This window comes from Dermacentor andersoni, chromosome 8 (assembly GCF_023375885.2).
Source record: "Dermacentor andersoni chromosome 8, qqDerAnde1_hic_scaffold, whole genome shotgun sequence".
NCBI classification, from domain to species: Eukaryota; Metazoa; Arthropoda; class Arachnida; order Ixodida; family Ixodidae; genus Dermacentor; species Dermacentor andersoni.
Window position 1 is genome coordinate 127,048,708 of NC_092821.1, and position 27,116 is coordinate 127,075,823.

At 50.1% G+C, this 27,116-nt stretch overlaps 2 protein-coding genes across 2 annotated transcripts in view; one reads left to right on the top strand and one right to left on the bottom strand.

Annotated features, from left to right (window-relative positions):
• LOC126525578 (caskin-2-like) overlaps positions 1-27,116 on the bottom strand; it is a 342,542-nt gene that overhangs the window by 228,174 nt on the left and 87,252 nt on the right. The window contains exons 3-7 of the mRNA XM_050173505.3: positions 24,670-24,767; positions 9,678-9,823; positions 8,151-8,246; positions 6,988-7,118; positions 4,772-4,880 (exon numbers count right to left, since the gene is read on the bottom strand). Of these exons, the coding sequence (XP_050029462.1) occupies positions 4,772-4,880; positions 6,988-7,118; positions 8,151-8,246; positions 9,678-9,823; positions 24,670-24,767 (580 nt within the window). The remainder of the gene's footprint in view (positions 1-4,771; positions 4,881-6,987; positions 7,119-8,150; positions 8,247-9,677; positions 9,824-24,669; positions 24,768-27,116) is intronic.
• Positions 11,124-23,178, top strand: LOC126525591 (uncharacterized). The gene is made up of 6 exons (XM_050173521.3): positions 11,124-11,500; positions 12,942-13,113; positions 14,162-14,241; positions 15,646-15,746; positions 17,249-17,694; positions 22,568-23,178. Exons 1-6 carry the CDS (start codon positions 11,350-11,352, stop codon positions 22,872-22,874), a joined length of 1,257 nt encoding a protein of 418 aa, XP_050029478.1. The 5' UTR covers positions 11,124-11,349; the 3' UTR covers positions 22,875-23,178.

Consider the following 27,116-nt stretch of genomic DNA (forward strand, 5'->3'; position numbering starts at 1 on the left):
GCCTTCCACTTGAGTGCATTACTGCTAGAGCAACAAAACATCAGTGTCCTTTCATTTTTCTACTGCTCGAAAAAGCGCGGGAAAGCCTACACTCGTAATATATTAAACTGAATGTGCTTGCCGTAAGCAGGTAGGGTTAAACGGGGTCTAACTAACAAGACTGGGAGCAGTACATCAGAAACATTTTGTAGCATGCTTTCAAAACGAAAACCCTTTCACATCGAATAACTACGGCGGAGGCACTGAACCCCGGCAAATCTCAGAGGCGGTTCGTCATATATACATGGGTAATGGAGGCATACTTCTTCTGCTTCCCGGAATAAAACACCTGCTCAATGTCGTCTGCCTAATGTTCGTCAGCCCGGCCAGGCCCAACCCCTCGCAGTTATAGCGTCTAAAAAATGCAAAAGCGCGAGTCGCAATGGGTTGTCGCAGGCGTGACGTTTTCACAATGACACGTTACGGGCAGCTGCAAGTGATGGAGGTGGGGCGAAAAGCGATGAATGCAAGGGGGCGCTGAAACGCGCCTTCTCTGTCCGAGAAACAGTTCTCGAGGACTCTCTGCACGGCCGAGAGCCGCCCACTGACCTTCGTCGCCAGGTAGGTGACTCGCTTCTAATGATGGGTCCCCGTTTTCGACGTCTTGGAGACAACAGAATCGGCCCGTCGGCGCTCTCGCCGCTTTCGGGTTCACCACACCCGTTTTCCTTTTTATTCGTTTTTTATTTTTTATTTTTTGACCGGCACCCACATAACGACGCCCTCCTACCAAACCCATCCAAGTTTCATCATTATAATGGAAGCGCTGTGACGGAGTTCCCGCACCGTCTTGTCCGTGTCACCTTGTTACACTTTCAGTCATTAAAGGGAGTTTTAGAAACAGGAGATGCAAAGTTAGTGAGCGCCATCGGCCACGCGTTCAAATAAACGCAAAGAGAGCACAAAATAACGTAAAAAGGCGTACAAGTTTGAATTTCTGGGTAAAAAAATTTGCTTGGAGAGGTGCTTTGTAGAACTATCGAAATTAGTTGTATTGTGGGGTTAACGTATAGGGAAACTGCACAGTATATAGGTATAGTGAGGAAGGCCGTAGTAGGCAGTTCCAGGTTGACATAGAACACCTGGGCTTCTTTGGCGTGCTCCAGAAGCGCGGTGCACGAGCGTTCGTATGTATTCCGCCCCCACAAGAATGCGGCCGGGAGTCGAACCCGCGCCCTCGTGCTCAGCAGCTCAACGTCATACCGCTAACCCACTGCGGCGGGTACTCGTTTAGACAATATATGCTCTGACGCGACACAGAACAGGGGGCAGCACTGTCTCCTAGGAAGAAAACGCGATTTTTATTTATTTCATCAGTAGTGTTACTTTTTTATGACATCTTTTGATGATGATGATGATGACGACTATGATGATGATGATGATGATCGCGTCGCATTTGCCGTTGTATCGGGCGATCTACGAGAAGATGAAGCTCAGATCTGACCTCTAAATTCTGAGAGAAAAGAAGAATTGTAGAAAAGAGAAAAACAAAAGAGAAATTGTTCTTTCTATTAACCTTTTCGCACTTTTCCGGGCCACTTCGTATGCGCCACAGTGTTCGAGTCGCCGTGTGGTAGCCTCAACGACTTTCCAGTCAGGCTGCTCGCCGCGTTTGCGAAAGCCCAACGCCAGTGACGGCGCAATATTTTCGTTTGCCTGTGGCGTAGCCTTGGGCTGGAGATTCGCGCATTCCTGGACGACGTGGGAAATGGACCCATCAGCGGCGTTGCAGCGGTAGCAGGATGTACTCGTATCCTCTGTGTATTTTTGCGATAGCATGCAATCGTATGGACACTCGAGGCGAATTGTCGGCGTCGGTGTGCTGTTCCGCATAACGTCAAAGTGCGATAACATTGCGGCCGCGCGCAGTGTGCTGTGGGTGCGAGTGAAAGCGTGCGAGGATGAGCCGAGAAGGATGGTGGCTCGGTCTCGCGCGCGCAAGGCACCGCGTGCTTGTTAATTTATAGTTAGTTAACGAATGTTTACAAGTTTATACGACCAATAAAACTACTATCCTTGCTTCGTATAGCTGTCTAATATAATTTGCTATCGCAATCGATGCTTCGCCTTTCGGGCCCAATTGCGATTTTTTTCGCTTGCGAAAGGCGCGTAGCATACCGCTGCGGGCCCGCACAGGAGACCCCTTTCCATGGAGTTGTCGCAAAAGCGCTTCTTTTCGAAGGCCTGCTTGAATGAGTAGTATATACGCTGCCATCGCTGGCTTTGCCTTGGCGGTTGCCCTCCATCTTTGCAGTTCGACAGACCTATCTATGCCTTTGGTTAGCTTGTGTGTGTGGGTGGGGGCAGGGGTCGTGATCCGGACCTGGTCGACGCCGTATCGTCAAGTGAGGTTTTTTGTCCTTATCGATCTCAGGCGGATATGCTTGCAGACCTGTCGAGCCCATCGGCCGTTCCGCTCAGTCTCCGTTCGTACGAGACTTTGCCGCGGCCTCACGTGCCTCGATGGAGGGAGGACCCACAAACTGCCTGACTGGGTGCGCCACGGCTTCATTCCGAGCAAACGTTGCCAGCTGTTGTCCTTCGCAGCTGCAGGAAGAGCTAGCGGCGGGTGCGCCCTCCGCAGGTCTCGTGTAACGCCCACGCGGGGCGTCACTGTCGACTACTACACACAATCCGCGACTACGCACGACGAGCGACAGGTGTCTTTCCCGGGCGCGGCACATGTACGCTACGCGAGCCGTGGCGTTTCTTCGGAGTCGGAAGCAAGGCTCGTGCGTCGTGTGTGTGCGTGCGTGCGTACGCTCGCCATAATTTCTATTCACTTTAGCCTGCAGCAGAGTGAACTGCTGGCTAGAAGGTACGCGATGTTAAAGGGCGCCTCACCAGGTCTGGCCATCTTGAGCTGACAAGCGCAGAGCATACAATGCGGGCTAACGATCGTGTTTGCAAATAATTACATCGCGATGCACCGCGGAAAGGTCTGAAATTTCAATTTCAATCCAAACACTGTTTTCCCTTTCCCTCGCAGCGACCGCGCTACAAGCCGGACGGTGACGTAGTCGTGTCCCTGCACCTACGTACTCGCGTCCGCAGTGTGACGTCGCTCGTGGTGACACGTGACATCGATAATTATTCGAGGCAGCATCTGTTATTTGTAGGATTATTTGTAGTCACGTTCGCAGATACCGAAACTATGCCATTTTCTATCGTGTTCCAGCGCGTAATTATGTTCTGCGATCTGCTTGTTCTGCCTCAGTATTCGCGTAGCACTGAAGTATACCGCTAGTCACGTGTCCTTGTGCATAGCGAGCAAAATCGTGCGCTGCGCGAAGCGATAACAGTTCGCGCACAACGGCACCATCGGAAGTATGCAGCGACGGGAAAAAAAACTGCCAGAAAATCGCGTGACGTATGCGTCACGCGATCCTCGAGGTCCGGTATGGGAGAACGCAGGGAAGGAATTTCGCTTGCGGAGGTTAGACAGGGCGAGCGGAGAGAGTGTCTCGCTTAACAGTGGAGCCCGCCTGCTGAAATCATGGACTCGCGGCACTGAAATATTTCTATCTCGACTATCAATGAGCCGATTTGAAGACATTTTGCGGCAGAAGGCCCCCTAGAAGACACGTAACAACTTCCAACATAAAACCGAAATTTGCTATGGGGCCTTGTGAGGGGTCCTAAGAGGAAGATTTAGCTCCGGCCCAACTCCGACGCCGCCTATTGAAATACATGTAAATCGCAGAAACGCCTTTCTGAGATAACCCCTGGACCAATTTTAATGGTCAGTTGCATTTGAGAGAAAAAGGTAAATTCTAGTGATTGTTGGAAGCATAACTTCTATTTAGGGCCCGAATTTCGTGAAAATAATTTTCAAAACTTTGATAGTTCGGCAAAATATAGAAGCACGAAGTTTACAAATTAATTGCTCTGTACCAATAACAGATGTCGCGGTTCTGTAAACGGCACCCATTAGATCGTTGACAGCGGACAAATTTCATACGTCATTTTATATCTCACATGAGTTTTTTGACGTTTTGTAGAAGGGTTCTGCAAAAATTGTATTTACAAATTACAAAATGTTCTTGAGATTCATGTGTAACAACTCAATTTTGTGCGCTTTAGATGTACTATTAATGCAATTCACACAATCTTGCTTTCATTTTTCATTGCTGAGTTACAGAGTTGTAAACTTGATAGTGTCGTTTTCTGAAAATTTGCGATTTTCGCCCATTTTTAATGAAATACTGACGACCTCAATAAAAATTCGAGACGCACAGTCACTAGATTTTAAGTTTTTCTTTTAAATGCAACAAACTTCGTCAAGTTTGGTGCAGTGCCCTTGATGACAAAAACGAATTCTGCTTTTACATGTATTTAGGTAGGAGCACCCGAGCTAAAGCTTGCTCTTACGTAACCCAGATGGCGAAAATTAATCCAGTCGCGAGGCCCTCGCTGTAAGACGTCATGCCTCATAATCATAGCGTGGTTTTGGCGCGGAAAACCTCAGAATTTTTTTTAATGTTTCACAAGCACGAATATCAGACAAATCCATGTGGCAACCATCGTCCGCGTGGTACGGCTGAACGATACATATCGCCGCCAGAGTTCCCTGCCGCAGTTTAAGCGGGAAAACTCTCTGGCCACAGCGCCGCTTTGTTTTGAGTGCGCAGCTGCACCCAGAGCCGAGCGGGGACGACACGCAGCAGCGGGTTGTATTTGCGCAAAGAGCGCGTGTTGCGGGCGGCAACGGCTCGCGTTTTTGCACACGTACCTGCAGCAGCAGGCGCACGGCCTCCAGCTTGCCGTGCATGGCCGCCTCGTGAAGGGCCGTGCCGCGCAGCGTCGACCGGTTGATGTCGGCGCCGGCCGCCAGGAGGCACCTGCACCCGCTTGTACAGTTAGTCGACGTCCTTCAGTATAGAGAAAAGAAGAGTGCATGAATCCGCAGACGGAGACGAGTAGTAAACAGAGTCGCAGCGAATCGGTGTCTTGCGCAACGAAACAACCATGCTCCATATGCGACAGAGAGTATTTCTCCCCCTCCAAAAGTTGAACGTGTATTTCAAGTCTGTTCAGTGCGCTTGACGCCTGTTTTAACGCGATAGCGCTAAGGATACGGCGTCCGGCGGCGGACGTCGTTTCGGCGAAAAGATTTTCGAACCACGCATACCCAGGCCTTCCATGTTACAGAGCGAATTGACTGAAATAATTGAATTTCTCATGCTAAAATACATGGAAAAATCGTAAACTGCGACTTACAACCTACAGACCTGATAGTTCTCGGACGTGATTTGAATACAAGAGAAAACATAATTCTGTCACACGAAAACTCACACAAACCCCTTTTACAGCGTTTCTACAATGCACAAACCGGAGATGGCGTCCGCCATTTGCGCACGCCGGCGCGTAAATATCTCGGAGTCCACGGAGCGGGGCGCCCGCTTCCTTGAAACACTTCCAGATGGCGCTCGCCTCCGCTGCATCGCGGCGCATGCAAGAGGCCGCGTTTCTACCAGAAGGCCCTCCTTCGTGCATAGCGTTCGCCGCGAGCATTTCCCGGTAAACATTACGCTAACATACGCTGCAGTTTTCCTCCGTCATTTTTTGCGAAGCTTTTCCACTATTGCATCCGCAGCAGCGCAAGTGGGCTCGAAAGTATCCCAATTTAGCACAAAAAGAACAGAAGAATCACGGACTGCGCGAAAAAGGCAGACGACACGTGCGCAATTTGCGCTATGTAGGCTGATGAGTGAAGTTCTAGTATGAGTGTAATTCTAGATCTAATATGCCATTTCCGGAACACCTGTAACCTGCGAATTTATAGCTGCTGTCCTGTGATAGAGTTTGCGACTGCAGTATATATTTAGGTAAATAACCAAACAAGTGGACATCATCAATTGACAGATGACAAGCGTTGAAACAAACAGATATAATAAAGACTTTTTAGGTAAGCACATACGCATATTCATCATGTCACTGAAGACACTTATCAGTTCAATCAAAATGCCTTCTCTTTTGCTTCTGTGTTTATCTGCAGAGAATTCAGTGGCACGCAAGCAGTATTCTTTGGGCCGCATTGTTTGATTCACTTTTTTAGATTGTGTGGTACAGCGCGAAGCACGACGCAAGAAAAACGAGGACAAGCACTTGTTCTCGTTTTTCTTGCGTCCTTTGTCCGTCGAAAACAAACTAGCCCAAACCATCGCCCTTCTAAGTTTGCTTCGCATGTTCGCTTGTCAAATTCTTCATGAATTAGGCAAGTAAGATGCTTAGGCGGTGAATACACATGAACCGCGGATAATTTTTGCGTAATATAACAATTGCGGTACGCATATTTGTGCTAAATGGTACACAAGCAAGTGCATCATGTGGGAATCCACCCGAAGACTCGCGTAAAAGATCACAACTGCAAGTTGCGTCTTCATTTGTACTAGATGATATAAATAGCATCATTTTCAAGTTTCTCTCGCAGCCCATCCCACACCGATAGTGAGCTAAAAGCATACACGCACATGGACGAAGGAGTCGGAAATAATTCCGCACTATTGCTGCATGAGGTAATCAGGCAGCTTACACTCGAAGTCTATTCTGAACTTGCGGGCTTCTCCGGTCTCTGAGAAAAGAGAAACTGCTTTTGAGAAGTAGTAGTGCTCGAAGTTTGCTAAGTTACAGTCTTTGGTTCCTTTAAATTTCAATGTAGGCGACCCCCCAACCCCCTCCCCCCATTCCTACCTAAAAAATTATGACCAAGCCCAAGAAGACGTTGTCATATCCATGACGTCCCGACGAACTGGTGTTTCAACTTCAAGGCGGCGTCGCCACCTGTTTTTCGTTTTGCTTTCACGTCTTTTTTGAGCCATCAAATCTCCTCACTCAGTAACAGAGACACTTTTTTGCTATTGCAGAAGCGTAATTCACTAACACGGCTGAACTTTCCACGTCCCTTCAAGTAGCCCCCACAACATGCTTCGGAACGCGTGACTGCACCTGAGCACGCTGGTGTGTCCGTTCCTGGCCGCCAGGTGGAGGCACGTGGTGCGCTCGTTGTCCAGCGTGTCCTGCCTGCTCTCGTACAGCAGCTGGCGGCACCTAGCGTTGCGCAGCAGAACCTCCACCGCCTGCGGCCACGCGAACAGCGATGCGGTCTTTTTTTTTATGAAAGTAATGCGCTATAAAAAGAAGCAGAGGCATGCGAAACTCGGTTCGAGAAGTCACGCTTGAGGTGCTGCAAGTACGTGGTTGATGTTTTCGGTTGTCACCAGTTTGAGGTCGTCTTTTGAGTCGCCTTGCGCAAATAAGACTCGCTGAGTAATCGTGTGCACCTCCCGATCTTCGGAGATATAACGCTCCAATTTATACACGTCACAATTCAAGGTGCCTCTATTACATGTTTGATTGACGCCCTGAATGAAGTGCAGTGGTGACTCATCTTTTCGTAACACCAGTTACTAGGAATTACCGGTCTCAAACACGATATGCACGAAACCGGCAGAGCTCCCCTGCAGGGTATGCATCACCCTCTCCAACACGCGCCAAGCGCTGTAGCTGACTAAGCCACCTGTGAGCGTACTGTTCGCGTATGTCTGGCGTATTTTGGGCGTCGGCGCCTCTATACTGTGTTGTGCGATCACTGCGCTATAGCGTTGCGTTAAATAAGGCACTTGCATGGCTTCAATTTCGGCCATTGTAGCAAAGCGGTCATCGCGCGAGGCATGATGTACGCAACAAAGACTCAGTTCTATAATGTTACGCAGAAACTAATTCGCTCTATTACGCTAATTATCTTTCACACGCATGAAATTACCCGACTACCCTCCATGCGAACAATATTGCTGCACAAAAATGCCCATTTACAAATATTTACGAGTAAGGCGAGTAGCACAGGCGCAACAGCCGCCAAGGTGTTGTTGTTGTTGTTGTTGTTGTTATCACGCGTGTGGGTCGCGAGGAGCAACCTCCACCTCTTCTTCATCGGTGCCAGACCAATGCTGCAGGCTTCTTCTATCTCGTGGCAATGTAACAAGCACGAACACGGAGCGATGCTCGCTGGAATATGAGACACGGCGAGCACCTTTCTATGCTACAGCTATATGAACCATCCGATATGGAAAAGAGTTTTACAGATCATAAGAAATATGGCGCGTGTTTACCTTTTGCCTGCCAAACTCGCAGGCGAGGTCCAGCGGTGTCTTGTGCTCGCAGTTTCGAAACAGTGGGTTGGCATGGTAGCTCAGCAGCTTCTCGATCTGTGCAGAAAGAAAGAAAGAAAGAAAGAAAGAAAGAAAGAAAGAAAGAAAGAAAAAAAGAAAGAAAGTTACGTGAACGCTCAAGGAGCGCGAAATCTGCACTTCTAGCGGCAAGAACTCGTGAAGTTTGGTGTCTTTTATTTATTTACCTATTTATTTATTTTACCCATCGCGTCTAGGTGGCATTACAATGGGGAGCGGGTTAAAAGCATTCAATGTTTTTTTTAAACACAGGTTTAAAAGCAAACAAACAAGCTTATACAGTCAAAGCGCCGCTGCGCAGCTGTCATTTATCAGCTATATCGGCAAGCGCAACTGGCAAAATATTCCATTCCCGAATCGCTTGGTAGGCAAAATGAACTTTCGAGCGGCTCTGCATCTGCATTTGCTTTACGCATACCTTGTGGTCATGATCCGGTCGCTTGGATACACAATTAGGCAGTTAGATATGCTTGTCCGGATCTATGCTCGTTCTGCATAGCTAAAAGCGTTGCGGAAATATTTAAGCCGTATTATTTCTCTTCTCTTTCGAAGCAGCCGCCGTCCAAATCTCTAACGCGGCAGCCATGATAAGTCTCTTGCGGTCCTAACACGCGTCGGCCGCCTATACATTGCACTTTCTCGATCTTGTGCCGGTCGACGCAAGTTGAAGAATCCGAAACTGTGCAACCACACTACAGGACGCTCCTTACGTAAGTGTTACGCAACAGATCGCGAGCTTGTTGTGAGAACAGCTTGGTGTTCCGGCGCGAACCTATACAAGTGAGCTACCAGAGGCTCTGCTCCAATATTCGCCGCAGACGGCTAAATAAAGCGGACAGCAGCCATCTTAAGTGTCGTTCCAATGCTAAGGAAGCCGGAAAAAGAGATATCTTCGCAAAGTCAGCATTGAACTAAAAAAAAAAAAAAACGATGCGGGCTACTTAGTTGTTCAAACAAGACGGCGGCTGAGCAGAAGACTTGGAATATAGACCGAGAAGTCGCCTGCTCAAAGGAAAAACGTAGCCACGCTTTCTTGTGCACAGATGTAAGTGACAACGTGTTTTTCACGTGGTCGCACATGTAACGTATTAAAATACAGCGATAACTTGTGCTGTTATTAGCTTTTTCTTGTCGACGCGAGGTTGTGTCTTGTCGCAGGCACGTCTTCCAGACGGTTCCAGATGTGTTCCATTACTTGAGTCAGAAGCGGCCTTCCTATAGCTATCAACGTAGACTCTCCACATTGCTGGCCAGAATTGGAACACCCAAAAACGCCGTATAGTAGAGCGAAACAGATTACTTTTGGTTATCTACTGCTTTTAACTTGCCCCTATAGACCCGTACGGGCGTCAATGAATTCCGCCCGCTTGTGAATGCAGCCACCGTGGTTACCAATAGAAACGGCGATCCTGTGCTCAAGTCCGGAGGGGCCACACCGCGCGCACTCACCACGAGCACGTGTCCGTGCTGCGCCGCCAGGTGGAGCGGCGTGTCCCCCGCACTCGAGGCGTCGTTCACGGACGAGTTGTACTCCAGCAGGAGCGCCACGGGCTCGGCCTGGCCCTGCCACGCGGCGTAGTGCAGAGGGCGCATACCTGTGTGATGATAAGAGAGATTAAGAACGGGCAATGAGTAAAACGACGCACGGTGCGGTGAGGGGTACAGTAGGGAGGCATTTATAGAGAGGCACATAAATTAGTAGTAAATATATACATAAGCATGGGAACCATGAAGAAAGCATCCTTACTAGCACATTCAAAGAGACTAGTGCTAGATGACATCACTGAGTTAAGCAAGTTCTTGCTTTCGAAATTCTTATATTAAAAAGCACAGGAAATATCAAGTGATGCTAAGTCGCTGTCTAACAGCAAACGTTTGCAACGCTGGAGAAGACAAACTGTAATATACAAATTTTCTGCTGAGTGGAGAATTCGGCGAGTTTTTGCATCAACACGCAAATAAAAGGAGGCGGAGTGAGGATACGTTGTTGTGGTCTCGACACATGTCTGGCGAGTAAACTATCTTTCTTTCTTTCCATATTTCTCATCTCATGCATATACAAAGTTCAGAAGGGGGACGACCGATTGAAGCACACTGCAGGTTAGAAGTTATGTAAACAGGGATAAAGGGCTTCAGACGGGCTGGCCGATGTTTCGATAGGTGGACCTATCTTTGTCAAAGGGGGCCTCGTCATCCTTGGAGTGTTAGTTTTAGCGGGATATAGTAGGATGACTTCACGTGGTGTCACTGTCAGTGGCGGCTGGCTGCAAAGGAAGTAAGAAACAGCCGCCGCCGAAAGCGACTCCACGTGATGCCACCGCATTAACCCGTTAAAACTAACACGCCAAGGATGACAAGGCCCCCTTTGACAAAGATAGGCCAACCTATCGAAACGTCGGCCAGCGTATCTCAAGCACTTTATCCCTGTTTACACAATTTCTATCCAATCGTCATCTCATGTCCGTGCATCTTCTGCATATATTATTTGTTTTACCCGCCTTTGTGTGCTTCTTTATTGTATTCAGTAATAATACTCCTGTATATGCTGGGGCACTAATTTAAAGCCCACTTCATAAAACGTAAAACCATGCTGCGCATTAATTTCTAGAGAGAGCGAAGTCAATTTCATTTAAAAACGGCTATTCGTCCCCGCCGAAGGGTGGTGTCACCACGGCCCAAGCGCAAACTGATCCCCAGCTAGAGTGTACCAGAATATTTTTGCTACACCAGCCAACAATAACCACAGCCAACATAATTCAAAACCTGCCGCGCGTTCCTTCGACCGGCGCTGCAAGCGGCCCTCCACTACCCCCCACTTACCCTCCACTAATGCCTCCATTACCGCTCGTTCTTGCAACTACCGCCAGATGGCGCGGCGTGTCCAGTGTCGCAGCGTTCTCTCTTGTCAGAGCGCAGAAACTTCTCGCACGCGCCCGCCCGCTCGCCCCCCTTGCTGACGCTGCTCATGGGGGCTGAAGTGGCGCGGATTTGTCTCCGTGTTATTATTCCCCGTTCGTTAACGCCGAATGCAACCTAACCAAGAGAGAGACGCAAGCGCGTGTCCCTAATCTTAGCACGTCCCTCTCACTCCAATATCGGTGGCCCAGTGCAGGCGACTCTAATGGAGGTTAACTGGCGGCAACTCCAGAGCAGCATCATCGACGAGGTGAAGAAGTACCCGTGCCTCTACGATTCCAACTACATCAGCCGATGGAATGCACGTAGACGAGGACCGTATTGGGAGGCCGTCGCAGAGGCCGTCGACGTACCAGGTGAGACACGAGTTTCGGCGCGTACGTAGCGTGGGTGCGGGCGGCAGCCGACTAGCCGCCGTAAACAAAAGGAGAGGGTGTTGACCTCCGAGATACCCGCTCCGTAACTCACAATCTCGGAGGCTTCAAGTAAATGAGAGAGTGCGTTACTGCTGTTAGTCGCGAGAGCGCGTGGTAGAACCGATAGTTTACGGAACGCGGAAATTTCAAATCTCGTATGCTGCTTACTCGTTGTGGGGGCTGACGTAGCAGCATACGAGGCGACCGAGCGAACCGGAGCGAGTGTCAAAACGTAGTAATTTCCCGTTCACACGTGGCCACATACTGTGTCATGACGTCACGACACGGTATCCTCCTGGGAAACGCAACCGAAATTGACTGTAGGAAAACTGTTATATTAAATTACCTAGGGCACTTTGAGGCTTGTCACCATTCTTTTTTTTAAGGGTTTTAGAGCTCTAGGACTTTCGTTTAATGCGAAAAAATATTAATCGTAAATATCCAGTAAGTGCCCCTCTAAGAAATTTCATTCTGTCCTTTTTCTTATTCCTGCATGTTGTTTACGATCGGCGTTTCTATAGTAGGATACAACTTTACAAAACAGCAGTCCGCGGTGCAGTTCATTTCACTGCTGACCCCGTTTTACTCATGAAACTTCACTGCCAACTCAAGTGAAACTTTGCAACAAATAGTTGCAGCGTACCGAGCGTTTTATTTCAGTTCAATAAAGAACCGTTCCGCTTTAATATACGAGCGAAAACGTACAAAATTACGCGCTTATAATTTTATTTTTGTGGTTACCGCCTTATTTAGGTAATCGGGAAAGTTTGATGGACGAACTATTTGCAGCAACGCGGAGGAACAGTGGCTGACGGTTATGATGGCGTGGGCGGGGCTTCACTGCAGACTTGAGTTGTATCCAACCGTAAATGCATTCAGCCCCTTTCACTTACGGGGCGAGGTTGGCACGCATGATTTCCCTCCTTTACGAGGGCGCCACACCAATTAAAATCTGAGGTTTTAGAGTGCCAAAACCACGATCTGATCACGAGGCACGGCAGTAGTGCGGGACTCCAGGATAACTTCGAAAACCCCGGCTTCTTTAACGTTCGAAGTAGCGAGCGTTTCTGCATCTCGTCCCCGTCGAAATGCGACCGCGAGGTCGCCCGGATCGAACAGGCGACCTCGAGCTGTCAGCAGCGCAGCGCCACAGCCACTGGGGTACCGCACCAAACCCACTGTGTGAAAGCACTGCCGTAAGCACGGAACTCTGCGAATCCTGCGCTGCCTATATCGTTGCGTTCCTAGTCGATGAGTCGGTTCTCTTGTCGCGCTCCTTCTAACCACGCCTGCAAGATGGTCTCGAAACGCACGCTCTGTGTCCCTGCCGACCCGTTTCTCGTCCTTCTTTTCCTGCGTACCCGGGCGGCGGTCGTCGCAGACCTGACGGACACCGACTGCCGGCGCATCTGGAAAGGCCTGCGCGACAAGTACGTGCGCGAGATCCGGCTCGGCTGCGCGCGGAGGCCCGACGGCACGCTCGCCACGGCGCGCTCCCAGTGGCCGCTGCTCGGGCGCCTGGACTTCCTCAGGGACCACATACGGCACCGGCGGTAAGGCGCGCATGCTCCTCCTTGCGCGAGCAATACGCGCACCGATGTATGAGAGGCTCTGTTATGACATGTTTTAGCTTGTTTTAATGTGCTAGCATTAGGAGTGTCAAATTGGAAGAAAAAGTATGCGTGTGAAGTGTGGGAAGCCGGTCACGTGGCAGAGATGCTCCAAGCCACTGATACTCTTTAATGCAAAAAGGGAGCATCAATGACTGAGCAATAAGTAGATAGTTAATTACTCTCTAATTATGACTCATAAAAAGAAAAGCACAAGGCATCGTCCTACCGCGTTGTCTGTCGTGCAGTAGTGTCGAGTGCCTTGAAAAGAGAGTGAGAGAACAGCTTTATTTTGATCGAGCGCGAGGAGGGGCGGGGCACTTTCGGCTCTGACGATCAGCTTCGCTTATCTTCCGATGCCTCCCAACCTCACAATGAAGTTGTCTAAAGTTGATCCATGTATAGACAGTTAATCATAATTCGCGCCTCAGGGGGCTAAATACAGGCACCTGACCCCAGGAAAGATTTTCAATAAAGCTTTCTCTCTCTCTCTTTCACGGGTATTACCACAGGGGCTGTGTTTTATTATTTGTTAATAAACATTTCTCGATCTCTCTCTGTTGCAATGTTGTAAATGCACTACGACAGAATAATAAAAAAAAACACTTTGGTGACCTTTTCACTCCCTTCATGAAAAACGCTAGGGCAGAGCCCTACTAAAGCAGACCAGACTAGCATGTTTACTTATACTAGTTTATTCATGTTTACTCATCAAAGCTGTAACCAGCTCGCCCGCCTTGGTAAGATTTGGTGCACTCGTGGCTCCTTTGATGTCTCGGGGGCGCCGCCAAAGTGTACTAAACATGAGATTTTGTGCGCACTTGGTATTTGCGCAAATTCTCACTCGCCTTCACCGCAATATAGAATGTATGCTGCCCCGCATAACAGATCTGTATTGCGGCGAAGCCATTATAAAACGCACATGAGATCTTTGCTTACGCTTCTGTTTTATCAGTTCGCTCTCTCCACCTTTGTGCACCGTATCGCGCAGGAAAGCTTCCCAAGCGAGGAAGCCGGATGTCGTCGACTACAACGAATCGACATCTATGGACGTCGTGGTGCCTATGTTCGGTAAGACGACGAGAATTTGTAAATTAAATTGTTTGAGTATGCGTAGCACTGACGCCCCGGCGATAAGTTTACGGCGCGAAAAAAAAAAAAAGCTTGGCGTTAACTTTCCTTTTTGCTGGCCAGAATCGGCCAGCATATTTTTAAAAGTTCTCAATCGTCTTTTGTTCCCTGATGCTCGGTTTTAGTATAGTCATCACGTTGAGTGCGGTTTGTGAATGCTCTCCTTCGATATTTCCTTCGTCTGTGTCTGTTCTTATCGTTTCGATTCCTTGCTTATGGCGTATCAGTATATGCTGACGACGTTTTTCACAAGTGCGCTTTTTTAGAGCGCAGCTCTTTGGCGTCCGTTCCTGGGTTTCGCGTCGTCGTCGGCGTTGTCGTCGGCCTCGTAACCAGCTCCGCCCCCCTTTCATCCCCCCAGCGCTAGCAGCGACCGACTGATACCGCTGGATGCCGCTGACGCCGCTAGAGAGTCAAGATAACGTGACTGCATAGAACACCGTCGCCGCCATGCAGAAAGAGGAGGAAAGGGTCCCCCCCCCCCCTGTTCTTGTGTGGCGGATAGGGTGCTCTTCAGTTGCCGACGCGCCGGTTATTTCACGTAGGCCCCGGCACGTCGACGAATACGTGACCACCTTCCCACGGCTAGACCTGGTTCTTAGCGCTGCGGAAGCGAGGGTATCATATTGTTTGTGTCGGCATCGGCGGCGTTGTCCCTGAAACCAACTCCGCAGCTGGGGTTGACTCACTATCGGCGTCAGCGGCATCAGTCAGTCGCTGCTATCTCTTCCCTCCTCCCTTTATCGTGTTGTCCGCTTGCTGCGCGCGCTTCTGCCCCCATCGTTTGCCGCTGGGTGTACACGCCGCCCCCCTCCCCCCTCTTCCTGCGAGTCTCCGGTTGTCAAAGCGCCGGCTCGAACTTCATTCCTTTCTTCGCTCCTCCTCCAATGCAACCCCTGTGCGGTGGCAATCAGAGAGCCAGATCGGTGGCGGCGGATCTGTATATGTGCACCGCCCGAGCCGAAATTGCCGCCTTGTCGTCTTTGAGAATCAAGCATTGGTGTACCAAGTCGAACATATATCAGTCTATTTCTCCGACCACAAAGCTTCCTTCATGACTGTCAAGAACTGTTAGTGGAGTCTTTGTTAAAGGAATACGTGTGAAAAATAAAAAATTCTGTGATAGCGCATACATGTGTTGCTCGATTTCTTTGCCTCAATCTATCGAAAAGGTGAAACAGCTTATTTGCTGCGCTCAAATTGCGCATTAGGAAGTAACGTAATCGTCGGTAATTTTTTTTTTTTTCATGTACACGTTCTCCACTTTTGTGATAGTCCGTAAGGGCTAAAGGCATACACGAACAAGTGTATGAAATTAACGCTGCGTGCGTGTTTCGCATGCAGCTTGCCCGGACGCAGCCACGGAGGACGTCGGCGCGGAGGGGCGCCTGGGCTCACCGGTGGACTTCGAGATAGACGTGTCGCAGGGGCCCAGCTACAACACGGTACGACTACTCATACAACGCGCGTCTGGGCGCGTGGGCTGCTTGTATGAAGGGTGCTGCCATAAAAGGCAATAGCACAGTGAATGACATACAGCGAATAAACATTTCCGGTGGCAGCAATACAGGCACTTGCATAGCTACGAGGGCGAATTAGAAAGTCTTTGCACCTATTCTTGGTTTGTTTTTGTAGCGAAATTACGGCTGTAAATGCGAAGTCAACATATCCTTTCCCAGCGGTGGACATTTCTGGGACCGGACCGGCCTTCTCTGGCGGTAGTTCCGCGGCACGGCGCTGCTGTCAGTTCAAGATGGCGGTTGTGCTTCGCGCGTCCACAGTGTACGAAGAACCGAGTGTGATTCGTTTTCTATGAAGCAGCGGACGCACACCCGTCGAAATACACCGGGAAATGCAGCCCACGTATATGGGGAAAGGCGTATCGCTTCGAGAAGTGTGAGGTGGTGGTGATGCGAGTTCGCAAAAGACCGTGAAGACTTCCATGACAACGAGCGTTCGGGGAGGCCACGTGCACAGCTGACTGACGACAGGGTCATCTCAAATTTAGTACTGGGATGGGACAAATGTCTGAGCCGGTGCGGGGACTATGTGGAAAAACAGTGTAAAGTACGCAAAAGATTACGTATCTTTGTAATTACCTGCATGCACTTTATTTTGGTTAATAAAGTATAGGGGCACAGACTTTCTGATTCGCCCTCGTACTAGTACCATATATGGCCTCTGAGATAGGTTCGCCCGCGCTCCGCGACTGTACATTCGTGCTTCTACCCGAGCTCGTGCTCGGGTAGAAGCGTTCTTTCAATGTTCTTTCATTCGTGCTCACGTCGAATGAAAGAACACTGGCAAGGGAAATTTTTAGGGGCGATATTTTGTTTAGCGCATGATGGCACAAGGGTACAAAGAGGCACACATAATGTGTCCCATGTACATCCTTCCGTGTTAACGGTATTTCGTGGTAAAGAGAGAAAATAAAAGGAAGAAAAAGAAACTCGCCCTGACACGGCGAACCGACAATCCCACATCGCAACCCTACACTCTTAAGAAAAGGCGGCACCTTGCGGGCCTTGTGCCAAACAGCGATTGTCGTATACCGTACTTTCCATTGCTTTCTCAATGCTGCGCGCCCGGTACTTCCAGGTCACGAACGGCATGCGCGTAATCAGCGTGACATAGCATTAGTGACAGGTAATCTAGTGCACTATAGTGACAGGAATGCAGCGAGCGCATATATTTAAAGAAAGGAAGCAAAAGCAAGAAAGATCACGATAATTGTTTCGGGACAAGATACACTCCCCCCCCCCCCCCCCCACACACACACACAAAAGGGTATAAGCTTTTTGAGACTGCAGTTTTCAACCCCTTCTCGAAGCGCAAGGCTCGCACTGTTCTCCACGCATAAATCTCACGTGATAGAGGGACACGTCTGAAGCTCTCTCTCTCTCCCTCTAATTCCCGATTTCCTCTTCTTTCTCCTTTACCAAAAAAGGATTCCGAGGAGGAAGTCGAAGCAGTCGCTCCGTCGCCTCCGGCCCCCGACGACGTCTCCGGCCCGTCTGCCGGTGGGCGACAGCGAAGGTGCAAGTCGATCGCGAAACCACCTCGGACTTCGCCGGGACCGCGGGACAGCGTTCGGCGGCGCGGCCTTTACGGCCTCAGGAGGAACATCAGGGGAAAGAGGGGGAGACCGACGGGAGCGAGTCCGAGAGGCGGGAGGACGGCGCCGCTGACCGCCGTCGAATGGTCCCTCCGAAGACGTGGTCGACCTCGGAAGACGCAACGACGCTCGGTGGAAAGGAGCTCCTCTACCGAGGAGGAAGACGTCGCCGACGAGAACGAGCGATGCGTCAGTGGTGGCTACGTCAAGGAAGAAGAAGAACGCGACCAAGAGGACGCGAACAAGGCGGAGGCAGACATCGAGGCGGCGCTGTGCAGGTACACACGAGCGCCCCGCTAAAGACGCACGGCAACGAAATTCTGCGCCACGTAGAAAGACGTATTGTTTAAAATAACGTAGGTATGAAGGAGCCTCCGTGCAATATTTCACGCTTGAAAAACGAGAGGAAGCGTCGAGAAAAGCTCGGAAATATAGTGCTCAGTTTTCAAGCGAAGCTTGTATTGGCTCACAAGTGCGGTTGTCATGGTCACAAAAAACTCAGTTGCTCCCAAAGCAGCTGCGTCAATGTTTGATGAGTTGACAGCTGCGCCGGCGCCGGAACCTGAGTCATTAGCGAGGATTCCAGCTGCGTAGGCGCGTGCTCACGCCACGTGCGGAACCAATCAGAGCCGTTTCGCTTCAGCCGGGGAGGGAAAGAGCAGGAAAGGGTCTCGCGCGCGCTGCGCCGGCTTCGTTTCCGTTCAGTTCAGTCTCGGAAAACGGATTGGATAGCCACGCGTTGTGCGTTCCCCCGAGGAACGGGCAGCCTTCGACGAGCGGCGGCGAGAACTCACCTGTGAAAAGGCTCGCCGTCGGCGCACCGATCCAGCCGTTAGAGCCGACCGAGCCCAGGCAATCCGACAGCAACGAGAAAATCCCGAGCCGAGGGAGCGGGAGGCCGAAGCAATCCGGCACCGTTACCTGTGGGCTACCGCGACAAAGGTCAGGTGCACGCAGGACAAGCTTCGCTTAGCCCAATTTTCCGGTAGGGGAAGGGCTTTTTTTTATAGCGAAAATGAAAGAAGAATATATACCCATTACTGTTAGCCGCATGTGACGCATGACCTAGACTGCGCGGGTCCTCGATATGAGCTCCGACATAAGGCGGGTGCGCGGGGCTGCCCACAGTGCGTCGAAATGTCTCAGAGGCGGCATGCTGAAACGTACGTCATAACGACGACCACCAGGCGCACGCGTATTCTACTTAGGTGCTGTTCAAAGGCTGCTGACAAGAAAACTATGAAATGACCAGTTCTGCGACTTTTCCGAGATTGCTTTAGTCTATATACTACTCACTTATAACAAATTTAGCCAAAATGAAATTTCATTGCAGTTTGCCTTTAAATTAGTGGTCGACTGGCAGGGCTTGTTTGTCGGCCGGTTGATCGACTGACGAAAATATTTGATTGATTGATTGATTGATTGATTGATTGATTGATTGATTGATTGATTGATTGATTGATTGATTGATTGATTGATTAGACCAGCCGGTCGAAATAGCGGATGGATCGTGTTTCAGTCGTTAATGACTCATTGAATAGGGATTAGTGAACTGGATGATTCATTGGTCTATCGACTAGTTCATGGATTTGATCAACCGACTGTATAACTGATCCAATGACTCATTTCAACGCCGCAAAGGTGCAGCTGGGCTATGGTAAGCGAGACAGTGGATGGCTCCGCCCGAATTTACAGTACCTGTGGCAAGCATATTGTACGTGGGAATTTTCGCAGTCTGCCCCTGTGGCAACGCGATCACGGCGACCGGGTGTCGAACATTGTACTTCGCGTTCAGTAGGATATACAATGACGTACGGGTGGGACTCAGAAAAAGAGGAAAGAGGTCAATGGCAAGGCAATTGAGACGGTTAATCAGCATTGTGCCCGGTTATCTACACTATTATACCCTTGTTAGAGATGGATCTGAATAACTGTGCTTACATATACAAAAAAGGCAAGGCACAAGTGAAGTCTTTTAATGGAAGTTAGCTACAGACTGTCGATATGAATTGTTAGCTCAGATCGCAGAGCGACCGCCCCGCGGAACAGCGTTAGGGCTCATTCACACCGGCGACTGACAGTGGTCGCGCGACAAAGTTGGTCGCAAATGGTCGTTTTTCTCGAAAAGCGACCGTTTTGGGCCAGTCGCTCGCTGCTCGATTTTTCAGTCGCGCGACCGTGGTCGCAAAACTGATCAACCAATCAGCGGCGCACTGGAAGTCATCTTTTATGTGTCTACATCCGGCCTCCTCCCGCGTCGCGGCAAATTCCGCGTAGATTCCGAGAGTTCTCGCTGAGAACGATAACCTCCGGGATTGCGAATTGGGTCGCGCTCAGCCGGGCTTGCCGGTGCGAACATCAGTCGCCTTCGGTCGCTTTTTGGTCGCGAGTCGCAAATGGTCGCGCGACCTCCTTAAGTCGCCGGTGTGAATGAGCCATTAGTCCGGGTTTCGATCTTTGAACCAGCACGATTTCTTTCTTTGACTGCTAAACTTTCTTTGTGAGAAACCAGCATGAGTTTCCTTCGTAGCTTCGTGCTACAGTCGAGTGCATGACCATTTCTTCCTCTCACGCTCCTCTTGAACAATGAGTGACGTGTGATACGTGCAGACCGAGAGCACACTTCAAGCAGAAATAGAAAAAAAGAAAACCACGCACGTACTTCTCAAGAGTATTTGCAACGCCTCTCCGAGTCCTGTGGTTTTAAGAGAGAGAGAGAGAGAGAGAGAGCAAATGATAAAGGAAAGGTAGGGAGGTTAACCAGGACTGAGCCCGGTTGGCTACCCTACACTGGGGAAAGGGAAAAGGGGACGGAAAGATTAAAAGAAGAAGAGAAAGTCTACTGGGTATATCGTTCGGTCACTCAGTTCGGATCACAAACGCTGACTCAAACCAGTAGCCTTCAAATATCGCAGCAGAGCTTTTGTGGCCTTTTGTAGCTGCGATATGCGAGGCCATGGTCCCAAGATCTTCTTCAAGGTGAACGGTGTTCTATCTAGCTGATTGAGAGCTGTGCAGAGGTCATGTCTTTCGTTTTGAAAAGATGGGCAGTAGCACAGTAGATGTTCTATAGTTTCCTCGGCACCGCAGGCATTACAGTTGGCGCTATCAGTCATTCCAATCAAAACCGTATATGCATTGGTGAATGCGACGCCCAAGCGTAAGCGGCACAGCATTGTTTCTTCATTTCGCAGAAGCCCTGATAACAGCCGCAGTTGCATAGAGGGGTCGAGGGAATGCAATCGTTCTTGGGTGAATTCAGGTGTGTGCCACTTCTCTAATGTCATACGGTGTGCTACCTTGCTTAGGTGTTGGGCTGCGTCGGTCCGCGATAAAGGTACAGAAACAAGGGTTGCTCCTTCGTGTGCTTTCCTAGCAGCTTCGTCAGCGAGGTCGTTGCCGGAGATACCGCAGTGGCCAGGCAGCCACTGAAACACGACGTCGTGTCCTTTCGCTATCATACGATGGTGCATTTCTCGTATCTCCGACACTAGTTGTTCACACGACCTGCGACGAAGAGATGACAGAAGACATTGTAAGGCCGCCTTCGAATCGCAGAATATTGCCCACCGATTAGCGGGTTGGTTGTTAATGTAATCAACGGCACCTCGGAGGGCAACAAGCTCTGATGCGGTCGATGTTGTCATATGAGAAATCTTGTATCGGACGCTAATTGATCGTGATGGTATAACCACTGCGCCGGTGGAGCTGGTCTGAGTGGAAGAGCCATCCGTATATATGTGGACTCGGTCAAAGTAGAAAGTGTTCAAACAATCCAGAGCTGCTTGCTTCAGGGCCAAGGTAGGCAGGTCGGTCTTCTTCCTTATCCCTGGAACCGTGAGACGCACTTGAGGTTGTTCTAAACACCACAAAGCTGAGGTTGAACGTGCTGAGGGTGTGAAGCCCGATGGTAGACAGGCACGATGGATGCTGACCTCGTTGGAGAAGGACGCCTGTGGTCGTCGTTCTGGCAGGCAGGCAAGAGAGCTTGATTGCATGCGTGAAACATGACGAACATGGGCCCTAAGCGTGTCGATGCTAATGTAAGTCGCGATCGGATGGTCTCGAGCCATTATAATGGTTCCTGCTGTTGAGGCGCTCCGCGGAAGTCCTAGGCAAACACGTAGTGCCTGTGCTTGCACGCTCTGTAGTTCTCGAAGATTTGACTTGCATGTTTTAGCAAGCACGGGAGAACTGTAACGTAGCAATCCGATGAAAAGTGCTCGATATAACTGTAGCATGGAGCCCACTGACGATCCCCATGTTTTCCCGGCGATAAACTTGAAGACATGAACAATAGATGTGAGCTTCTTCTTCAAGTGGGCAACATGAGGGCTCCAAGAGAGGTCCCGGTCCACAATGACACCCAAAAACCGATGATTTTTCTTGTAGGAGATAGGCTGGCCATTAATGCAAACTGGATAATGAGACATTGGTTTTCGTGTGAAAGCGACTAACGCACATTTTTCTGTAGAGATGGTAAGGCCTTGTGTGTGAAGATAGTGACATGCCTGTGTTGCTGCTTTCTGTAGCCTTGCGCGAACCTGCAGACGAGTGACCGCTGATGACCAGATGCAGATGTCGTCGGCGTAGATTGAGACACTCACTGTTTCCGGTAGGGATTCGGCCAGCCCAAGAAGCGCGAGGTTGAAAAGAATAGGGCTTAGAACCCCACCTTGGGGAACTCCTCGGCATGTGTAGTGGTCGGTAGTGGGACCATCTTCCGTACGTACGAACATGGACCTTTGTGTCAAGTAGTTTCTGATCCATCGATATACTCGCCCTCCTAGTTCAATTGTCAAAAGTGCGTCTAGAATGGGTTGATGGGAAACGTTGTCGTAAGCGCCTTTCACGTCCAGAAAGAGCGCTACTGATAATCGTTTCCAAGATTTTTGCTGTTCTACAGATGACACTAAATCGATGACGCTGTCAATCGATGAATGGCCTCGTCGAAATCCCGCCATAGAATCAGGGTAAATCTTGTGGTGTTCTAGGTACCATTCGAGACGGTTTTAAGAGAAAAGCGTCTTTCACCCCAGCGGGTGAAAGACGCAAACACATGAATGGTAAACCTTGTACGCGTTATTTCGCCATCGTTCTCGTATTTTAATCCACTGCACGTGCAACATAAGGTGCTCTCGTCGCACGCAGGTTCGTCACGGCCATCGTCGGCAAGATGGCGTCGGTGCCTGGCGGCCCGGTCGGCGCGCCGTCCACCAAGACCGAGATGCGAGTCGACGCCAGCGACGGCGACACGCTCTTCTTGCTGGGACTGAGGAGTCTGATGTCGAAGCTCGACGCCGAGAGCAAGTCGCGCGTGCAGGTCGACATGCTCAGGCTGCTGCAAGAGCGGGTCGCCGACGCGGAAACTCGACGACCGCACTCTGGCGGCGACGACGGCGAAAAGCGACGAGCGGACGACATCGCCGGTGCCGCAGACGTCGAGCAGCCGTCCTAGACTCCGCGCTGAATTCGCCATCGGCGAAAGTTGTAAGGCGAACAAGAGACTAGGACAGAACTTAGCACCATAGGGGTGGGCAAATATTGGAAGTTTCCAATACGAATCGAATATTACATATCATAGCTATTCGTATTCGAAAAGAAACTGTTCGGTATTTTGGGGCATCGGGAGCCAACCAAATATTTCGTAATACCGAGTACTAAAATCCACCTTGAGTCACCTTCATGTATAAATGTACAGATGGATGCACTGTAAATGTACAGATGGATGCGCAGATATATAGATGTGTTTTTTGCTTTTACATTGCCTCTGTTTGTATTGCGGGTGATTTGTACTTTCATTCGCTTTTTGCTTGTATGTTCTATTTACGTATGCCACTCCTGCTTTATAGGCCAAAATGCTGGCCTGCAGTATATTGAAATAATAATGTGGTTACTGCTTCCCGTTTGCTAAACAAAGTATCGCAAATTATCGGAAGAACTGCAAAAAAAGCTCTCGAAGCAATGCAGAAACAAAATGCATAGCGCAAGCTTTGTTTTCGTCTTCGCCGTCTTTTGAGGCGCGGATATGCTCCGGCGTAACGCGGGCGCGGGTCACGCGCAGCGCTGTTAAGCCCAGACCACATTTACGCTTGCGGACGCGCGCAAACTCGCGTCTACGCGCCTTTCGCCTGCCGCGCTTCGTGAGGAATGGCGGTTCGCACCCACAAGGACGCGCCTCCATGCGCGCGACAGCACGCGTTCACTGCGCTCACTCATAGACGTCTTGGAAGACGCCGCTTCGTACTTTGTTATAGACAGTGTTTCAAAATGCCTCGATATCTATAAACGTAATTTCTATATGTTTAGAGCTGTTAGATCAGCACAGAAAAGATTAAGCAGGTTCTTGCCGTGCCGTACTTTCTGCGCATGCGTGCACGGGCGCGCGGACGCGAACTTGCGCGGCGCGCGTACGCAAGCGACGTGTGGTGTAGGCTCTAAAGTAGCGCTTTCATCTGCTACGGTACAACCAGTTACGTTTTCCTTCCAATCGGCCCTTTTACATGTGTCCACGGCACGCAAGTCCTTGTCCTTCGGCAGCTCTTCCTTCCTTCCTTTCTCTCTCTCTCTCTCTTGCGCACAAGCGCAAGAAAGTGCCTCGAGCAGCCAGTCGCGCGGCAGTTTAGCGTGTATTCGCAGGCTTCTCTCACGCTCGGAAAAACACCTTTATGTAGCACGTATTGAGCAACAATCGGGAGTTTTTCATGTTCCTCTATAATTTTACACGTTGACACTTTACATCTAATTATGATATTTGAGAAGTATGTTAATTAATTATAACTAATTATCTAATTAGGCGGAATGAAAAAAAATAATTTGAGCATCTCCAAGCGACGGCAAACAACATTACCTTGGTTCTGTCCGGCTACGTGACATTTGCACATGTTTAATGTTTGGCTCAAGTTACGTGGGACACCCTCTACAGTTCCAGCAGTTCAACTGAAACGCGCGCCGATACACGAATGAATGCGTAAAAGCCTGCGTGTTCGCCGTCTCGCAAGTTGTTCATCTTTCACACAGTCCCGCAAGAGTAAACGCGGAGGGAGCGACCCCTCCTCGTGCAATGCATCCATTGCAGTCTGTGGAAACAGGAGATGTAATCCACGTGCATGGTCGACTTGCGAAAGGTCATAAAATGTACTCGCCCCCGTATGTGCTTATCACTACTGTCAACCCACTCCGGGGCTCTGTAAAACAATGAACACAAAAGAAGAAAAAGAGAGAATGCCTCGAGCTGAATGCGAGAGACTCACCCCTGGAGTCCTTGAGGTCCACGGTGGCACCGAGGTCGAGCAGCAGTCGCATCACGGGCACCGAGCACTGCAGCGCCGCCTGGTGCAGGCTCGACATGCTGGGGAGGAAAGGCACGTGACGTCAAGTGCTTGCGACTCGAGCTCAACCTCGCAGACGGGGTCAGAGACGGACACGAGCATACATAGCGATACTGTGCTCAGTGCTCGAGGTAAGCCACAAATACGCCCCACTGGGCCTCCCAGACGTTTTTTTCTCGAGCTAAATATTTTGCGCGGAGTGAGTGTCTACCGAGACGCTTTGGCTCCGTCTTCTGTAATACGATCTCTTTCTCATTTCTTATGTTTCTCTCTCCCCTTCTTTCTTGCGCGATGCAAGAGGCGTGCAGCAACACGGAGGAAGAAGGAGACTAGGAGGGAGCGTCACGTGGCAACTTTGAAGCTGTCATAAAAAAAAGTTACGCAGAAACTCCTCTGGGAGTTGTCCAAGTATGCGTAACTATTGTGCCACTTGCTCATCGTCACGCAGCCCGGTGTCATGAATGTTATGGAACTTGATCCAACCAGTATTAGCGACTGAAGCCCCTAGCGCTGCGGCGACACGAACTGCTCCATACGGCTGCGCAAGGTTACTTGACGCAAGCAAACTAAAGCAGCTGGCGGCGCCAGGTGCGCTGATGATGTGCGCTGATGACGTTCCATCATCATAAGCAGTTATCGCTCTTTAGCGCCCGCTCCCTCCGCGTCAAAAGATTATCAACCGTACTCCGGCGGCGGCTGCGTATGACGCGGCCGCGCGGGCCATATATCTTGAAAGCGACCTGCAATGGAGAAAGAGTGCGCCGAGTGATGAAAGCTTCGTGTGCGCTGTGGTTTCGCCACTTGGTTAGCGTTGAGGCGAGAGGCAGCACGAAGGTAAATCTGCTCGCTACTGCGGGCCCTATCCTGAGAGCGATCGTCTTACGAGACGGACGAACGGACGGGTTTCTTCGTTGGGTAGGCATAGAAATGCTTATGCACTTAAAATCACAAGTGAAATTGAGCCACATGGAAAATTAGCCTTGGCCAAGTGATAGGCAAGCCAAAATTTCTAGCCGCCTAAAGCGCGCGGAGAGTGCGGGGAAGAGTTGCGCATATGGCGACTGACTAGCGCTGATCGTGACGACGGCGCCGCTAAAGGCCACCACGCACCAAACAATACCTTGAATGGTCCGGCAACCATGTGGGGCCTATTTCCCAAGAGTCAACGCACAGATGGGCCCCGAATGAAAGGAGGAGCTGCGTCAAGAGAAGGTTGCCTTGCCGAGGCTACAGCTGACGTCATGCTCCCTCCCAATCAATTTCCTTTTCCTTCCTCCCCGTGTAGCAAGAACCACACACCCCATAAACAGGTGGCCATTACCTTCGCTTCCTCCGGTTACGAGGTGCTACTGCCTGGGTGCGTTTTTGCAGTTCGCGAAAATAAGTTTCCGGGGGCTGGCTACGTGTTTCACTAAGAGCTGGCTTTTACGATGACAGGTACTTGGGCGTAAACACACGTGCACGCACGCACGCTCGCTCGCACCTACCTCCCCCCCCCCACACGCACACACGCGCGCGCGCCCACGCAGCAACAACAGGAAAAGAAAAATGCCCTGTCGTATACATGTGGCAGCTCCTGTCTCCACTGAACGGTGAGGCGCTTCTGTATGCCACTTTCGTGGTCGAAAAACACGCCATGATGCTGCGTTTCTCCGCTGAACGGACACTGAAAGTGCTCATGAGGGGCTTTAACAGACCTCGGCGTCATTCATCGCAAGGAATAGCGCGGGCTATAGCACCACAATGCGCTGGTAAACAACTACGTAAGTTGAAAAAGAAATACAATTGCAAGCGCAGTGTGCTGTCGCTTTGTGTATACCTTATGGACGACTCAAGAACGCTTGGCTTCAAGTGCCTTGCGCCTACCGTACCTCTACGGCAAGACCGCCAGATTTGGGCTGTTATACGTTGGTAACGATTCATATTTGGCTTGAGCAGTGCACTAGGGACATTCGTCTGCCCCTCGCCTTCTATGCACTGTCCATGTCAAAGATTAATTTTTGCCTCAGCGTGAAGCGGACACCTGATCCTTGAACGCGCGTGAAGATTAATCCGAGACTTTGTCTCCCCCGCATTGTCACGTGAGGCAGTTTACGGCGACTTTGTTTGCTTCCTTCCTTCTTTTTCTCTCTTGTTTTTTTCTCGAAACAGCGGCAAAGGGCAGAATCTTTCTCTACACACTGCGCGCCTATGGATCTTACTACAGGTTACTAAAGATTTTGCAGTAATACATATGAGCTCTGCCGCACTTCTCTACAGTGAAAGTTGTCGATAGTGGCAACTGGCCAAGTTATGAACTGGGTATATATAGGCTTCGGCGTAGGATCACCGATTGCTCCCTTAGCGCTAACGGTCAATTAACCGATCTC